Here is a 6,506-nt window from a genome sequence, read left to right as displayed (position 1 = left end):
AACACAAAAGAAAAGTAGTCACAACGTATTACCAATGCAAGAAAAAAAAGTAAAGGGCCAAATTCGGCATTGAACCTACAACCTTCCAAATGTTTTTGTGAAAATTTGAACGTTTTAGTGAAAAAAACGAAAGCGGATTCGTACACTACAAGTACAAGAGTATATTTCTGCACAACATTCAACTCATTTTAAAATATGGTTCATTGAGATGACGTCATCAAATTGTTAATGGGGATGATTAGCCAAATTTTTGCTAGCATTTAACCATGTACATGATCTTTGTAACATAGAAACAAAATTTGAGAACAATCGGTTCAGCAGATACGGAGATTACGTGTCTCACAAAAATGGATAGGTACAGACAGACGGACGGAAACTGGAGACTACTTTTTTCCTACTGTAGGGGTCATGAAACGTTGAGAAAACATGAAAGTGGTAAGTAGCCCGATGGATTCGATTACTATAGTTCCTCAGTTTACCCTCAGGAAGTAAAAAGTATGCGACATTGTGTTTTTTTTTAATTTTAATCAAAGATAAAACCAATGTTCTAGTTAATTAATTTTTGTTTCAGCTTTATTTGTTGAAATCAGTTTCATAATGATTTTAGGACTATAGACTCTTAAGTTTAGAATGCTATGATATAACGGTTGCTGTAAAAGCACTTGCCAAAAATTTCGATGTAATTATTATAAGGACACATAAACTTATTAAAATCTATGCTTTCTTAAATGTCTTTCATTGATTACATTATTTCGATTGTGATCCTATCGGAAACAAATCCCATCTGCGATGACAGTAATCGTCCCACTTAAGTACATGAGCAAACAAATAATCAACAATCGAAATAATGATAGCATTTCCGCAAGTTCCCATGGTTCCGTAACCCTATTCTAAACTAGGGCTATAATATTTTTTGAACAAGGCCGCGATAACCGCCGGCACAAAGGGACTAAACATATTGCCAGTACTTATGGGAGTGTGGCTTACCAATTAGGAGCGTTTATGAAGGGTTACTTCATCCCTCCACATGCAGATACGAGGTGTGTTCATATTATAGATGTTTTAATGTAGAAAACGTAAAAGGACAAACATATTTTTGTATCTTTGTGCAGTTTGTACTTCTTTCTAGGTTTGTCACAAAACGTCAAGAATTAATGTTTCTGAATAAAAATGTATTAAATTTAATATCAAAATTTGTCCGAGATAAAGGTTCTTGATAAGAAATGTTCAGTCTTATTTTTTATATAATATATTTATCATTAATGATTCTTATTACTGGATATTTAGATTCTTGTGTTTTTCTTTTCTAAAATGAGTGAATTCAGTCTTATTTTTTTAATAATAAGACACAGGAAATGATTTATAGACTTAGTAAGTCTATTATTAGTTAAAATCCATAAACATAGACTAATTATGTAACCGGTTAGTGTATCTATATTGATTTATAGATCAAAAGAAAAGCGATTTCTATTATTTTTGATGGAAGTGCATAGGTTTTCCTTAACGTATTTCTAATAATTTTGTGAACGTTTTTTAATCAATGTGTTTATCAATTTTATCTTTTATTTTAACAATACGTGAGCGATTAGTTTCTACTGTTTCGCCTAAAGGTTTCACAAAAAGGTTTTCATTGAGGATAGACAGAATAATGTATACTAACAATAGTAAACCAACAAGTTGAGAACCACTTTTGTTTGTCTCTCAAACTTTCTGCCTTTGTGAAAACATAATAATAACAGAATAACTGTAAAAACCAGAACTAAATAGTTGTACCCCCTTCAGAAGTGAGAAGTGATATACTTTTAGCTATTTTTGCGTTAAATCGATACATTTTTGATGGATTAATAGATTATCTAGCAAACACTGCAAATATCTGAAGAGTGTATATACTGCCTGCCCATTAGATTTTTCGATTCAGCCTCGTAAATTTATGAAAAGGGAGCGTCGTGTGCAGACCTCTGTGCCCGGGAAATGGGCGGAGATTGCCATCGATTGTGTGGAAGTGTCAACATAAGCGAACGTAAGCATAATTTCACGGCTCTTCGAGTACACGTTTTGGTGGTGATGGTGATTTGTTAATAGCTGTCACAGTCACGGCTATTTCAATTAATTTATTGTATGAATATGGCCCGCAGTCTTGTCTGGCATATTTTTTAGTTTAAAGCAGCTCTATTTTTTAATATTTTATGCATTGTTTCAAAACTATTTTAATCATGTACTTATCTACAGATATTTTAGTTTTTCAAAAATGATAACAGCAGTCCCGTTGGGATGTACATGTTACGTACTTTTATATAAGAACAAGGTTTAAGCAATTAGTATTCTGTACATTACAGAAGCAGACTAGGTACTTGTTTTTGATGGTAAACACTTGAATTAGTTGCATCACTTATGGGAGTGTCTATTTCAGCCCAGTTTTTCGTTCTGCATGTGACAAACCGTTCGTTGGCTCTGTGATTTAACCGGCACGTGACCAGGTCGCGTGTACCACACGAGAGACCCCACTTACATGTGTCAAACATGGTTTGCAGCCACCCCTGTATACGACGTTACATTCAATTGTCAAACTATAAGCCAAATTGTTTGGAAAGATAAGCCAACAGGATTTGTTTTTGTGGCCGGCTTCATGAATTTTGTTGTGGGTTTTGAATTATTTATTTATTGGCGAGTGTGTGATCTTAATTTAATTTTAAGCCTGGTTAAGCGCATTTTCACCGTTATTGACAGACCATCACTTTTTCTCATCGCTTTAAAACGAGGACAATTGCCAGCAGTGTAGACTTTTACTTATGTTCATCACACTAATTTAATTACCTATATTAAATTTATTTAATCATATTGATCTAATATTTGCTTCCTTTGAATTATAAGACCCACCACTGACCCGGAAATGACCGGCATTCAGGCAAGACTTCTATCATTACGGGTACTAAGACCAAGTAATGATATGCATTGATTAGATTAACAGAACAACTTTCGAGATTCTAGAATTACAGCATACAAATTAGTCTGCTATTATTCTCTAATCTCACCCCATCCCCAAAAGTCTAGCCTAACTACCGACCATTTATCCGCGCATCACATGAAAAGTGACCTACACTACTCTGACCTACTGGTGCTAATCTAATCTGACTGACATGATCAGACTGTTCAAGAAACTTACGAACAATATGACATGTTCCTAACAAAACAGCTTTTTGAATTTTGACAATTATTGAATCATTCAAATGCAAAGACTTTAAATTCTCAACTAAGCTATTTGGAACTACACCTACATTAGAGATAACTAGGGGTAGAATTGAAATTTTTTTAAGATTCAACATGGATTTCATTTCTATCGATAATTGTAGATATTTTGAAATCTTGGTGTCGTATGTTTGAATAATGTTGTTTGTGTTAGGAATAGCAATGTCAATGAGAATGGCTTCGTTCGTGTGTTTTTTGATAAGTATGATGTCTGGTCTGTTAGCTGTAATGTTTAAGTCTGTAAGTATTGTGCGATCCCAGTATAATTTGTATTTGTTATTTTCAAGGAATGGAGATGGAATGTAAGTGTAATAGGGTGTCGTATCTTCGATTAAGTTCATAAGTGTTGCTAATTCTTTGTGAATGATTTTGGCTGCGTTGTCGTGTCTAGCTTTGTAATCAGTTTGTGCTAGGATGCTGCAAGAAGAGATTATGTGCTGGATTTTTTCACTCACAGGACTTTTTTCGGAATCAAACCACTCTTCCCTTAACCACTGGGGCACCTAACATAATCCTTTGAATTAATTATTATTAGCATCAGCAACGAAAGTAATATTATTAAAATAATTATCTACATGGTGTGTTTTATTTTATTTTATTGTTAACTCGTATTAGTAATAAACCACTGTTAACAATTAATGTATATTACAGGCAAACTACAAAAAGAAAAATACAAACTTGATACAAAACTGTAAAGTACGTCAAAAGTACTTGTTATAATTTTTACAACACAATTATAAATTATTTGTACAAAGTGTATTCCAAAAATGGATATTGCTCATTACGTGTTCCTTACAAATATAAGTTTGGAATAGTTATATCCAGTCTTTAATTTGAATTGATCAACTCGACGTAAGTTGCAGGAAAAATACCAACATTTCCTCTACATTCCCCCAGCCACCAACCGTCATCCTGTTGGCGATAAACCGACAGAAGATCCCCTGGTTGTAAAGCTAATTCGTCTGTTAAATTTGGAGTATAGGCGTACAATGCCTTGCATTGCGCTATGGGTTGCACTGGATTTTCTTCAGGATTGCAAATGTTGTCTGCACTACTACACTGTGACGAAAATTCGTCTAGAAACGAGGAAATGAATGTTAATTAACTTTAGTCGCTTTTTATGTGTCGCAACGAACCAAAGTCTGAATCAGGTTGATTGGAGTTTCCGTCGGCGGCTCCCCTATCCGTCCAATCTGGATCAGCTATGTCATTGTTGTGGGGATCTGAATTATCAGACTTATTGGATTTAACGGATTTTTCACTCACAGGACTTTTTTCGGAATCAAACCACTCTTCCCTTAACCACTGGGGCACCTAACATAATCCAAAAAGACAATAATTTATGAATGTACGAAAATTTAAGACAATACCTTAAGTATACTTTGTTGTAAACCAGATTTGTCCCTAGTTATGGTAATGTGAGCCGCCAATGGATGCCCAGATCTTGGTTTACTATCTAGTTCCGCTAATGCATTATGTAGTTTATATCTCGCTCCTTCGAGATATGTCAACATCGATTTCATCTGAAAAAAACTTATTAGTCTTTCAGAGAAAAGTTGCTATTTGGCAAGGACTACTTTTTTGTAAACTTTTTTTCGTTGTTCTTTTTACCGTTTCGCAACAATTCGTGATAACAAGTTTTAAGAAATGCAGTTTAAATTTGACTTCGTTGCAACCAAAGGTAACTTACGTGATATAACTTTTCACTGACACTCTGCTGTGAATCTTCTGCACCAAAATTCGGAGTTTGTTTAATTGCCTTCGATAAATTTTCTAGGCCATTTTTTGACTTCCTTTCTCTTTCTATATCTTGTCGGATTAAATGTAATAATTTAACCAACGCCTGAAAAAGTTCAAGGTCGTTTTCACGAAACAAAAACTTTAAAATAGGTAAAAACTGCAACATACTTGTTTTCGACGTTCCCTATTCATTGCTAATGTAATGTGTTCGCAATAGAAGTCTGGAAGAAGTTGTTCAGATACTTGCTGAGAAGACTGTCTTAGATTAACAAACGTGCTCAAATCTTTACCCGGTTCACCCTGCAAGACCGGACCTTTGAGTCTTTCGGTGACCTAAAAATTAAACATCATCAGATTGTCATCTCTCTTTTTAAAGAAATTTACTTCGATAAGTCTAGGACCAAGATCGGCTCCATGATGAAGGTATGACGTTAAAATAGTTTTTAAATTGCTTAATCTTTCCTCTTCCAAAGATTGAAAAGTATTTACGCCTCGCTGAACAGCAGATTCCCATTCCAGTCTGAAGGAAATTATGATTTATAAATAGAGAAATTATTTTACCTACCACAATCACCTTGCTCTCTCTGCGCGAACGCAAAGTGTGTAGTATTCAATATCAGCCTTCTTCACAGCATCTTCGGCTTTTCGTTTCTTTCCTTCCAACTGGAAACAAAAAGGTTAACTAGCGTCCAATAAATAACGTATCTCACCTTGGTATTTTCCTTTTCTGCGCCATTTTTATTGTGTATATGTGCCAGCTGTATTAAACTAGTGCTTCTGGATAATCTGTAATGAATAAACAGAAAACTAAAATTGCCACAGTAACATTGTAATCTAACTTACGTCAATTTTCCAGAACGAGTAGTATCCAAAATAGCTGCATCTTGTAATTTCTCATTATCTCTGGCACATGTATGGCTTTGTTTTTTGCTTTTGGCTTCTGCTGTTCGCCATTCGGCTAAAGATTTTGCAGCTTTGTCCACAGTGGTTTCGCATTGTTTTCTTGATCTATGTTGATTTTCGGTTAAATTGCGAAGAGGTTTTGCTGTTTCCTCTAAAAGGGCTTGACCCATTAGTCTGTGAATTTCCGCCCTAGCTTCTAATTCTGCAGCAACTGCTTTCCATGCTTCGTTTACACCACCGACTCCATCACGACACGCCCTTGACAATTTCAAGCTGAGTTTCGACAAGTTTTTCGCGTACTGGGCTTCGGCTTCAGCTCTAAATAAAGAAAAAACACATATGTAAATCAATTCTAATTTGTTTATTTCGAAATAAAGTAATATATTTACATAACATTATATTGACGCATGATACATATATGTAATACATATTATAAATGTTTAAATTAGAGGATTACTGTTACTGCTTGTCTTCGTAATTATGTAAATATATTGGATATAGTTGTTAATTTTGAAAGTCGCAAAAATCTTTTAAGATCTGTTTCGTTGTGTCTTAGTCATCATCTTACATTTTTGTTTTGCACGTAGGTAGACATACCATTTTCCTAATCTAGAGTG

At 34.5% G+C, this 6,506-nt stretch overlaps 1 protein-coding gene across 2 annotated transcripts in view; it reads right to left on the bottom strand.

The window, feature by feature from the left end:
- Positions 1-3,874: 3,874 nt before the first annotated feature.
- The window catches only part of LOC135121550 (nostrin), a 47,506-nt gene continuing 44,874 nt past the window's right edge, over positions 3,875-6,506 (bottom strand). For both annotated transcript variants that reach the window (XM_064045861.1, XM_064045855.1), the window contains exons 3-11: positions 5,830-6,207; positions 5,697-5,772; positions 5,561-5,649; positions 5,371-5,506; positions 5,155-5,319; positions 4,937-5,089; positions 4,617-4,769; positions 4,383-4,560; positions 3,875-4,322 (exon numbers count right to left, since the gene is read on the bottom strand). In XM_064045861.1, coding sequence (XP_063901931.1) covers positions 4,075-4,322; positions 4,383-4,560; positions 4,617-4,769; positions 4,937-5,089; positions 5,155-5,319; positions 5,371-5,506; positions 5,561-5,649; positions 5,697-5,772; positions 5,830-6,207 — 1,576 coding nt within the window. In that variant the 3' untranslated portion in view covers positions 3,875-4,074. The remainder of the gene's footprint in view (positions 4,323-4,382; positions 4,561-4,616; positions 4,770-4,936; positions 5,090-5,154; positions 5,320-5,370; positions 5,507-5,560; positions 5,650-5,696; positions 5,773-5,829; positions 6,208-6,506) is intronic.

The sequence above is a fragment of the Zophobas morio genome, unplaced genomic scaffold (assembly GCF_036711695.1).
Source record: "Zophobas morio isolate AGI-343-1 ecotype UQ-CSIRO unplaced genomic scaffold, CSIRO_AGI_Zmor_V1 ptg000005l, whole genome shotgun sequence".
NCBI lineage: Eukaryota > Metazoa > Arthropoda > Insecta > Coleoptera > Tenebrionidae > Zophobas > Zophobas morio.
The sequence above is the reverse complement of the archived record's forward strand: the minus strand, read 5'-3'. Positions and strand labels throughout refer to the sequence as shown.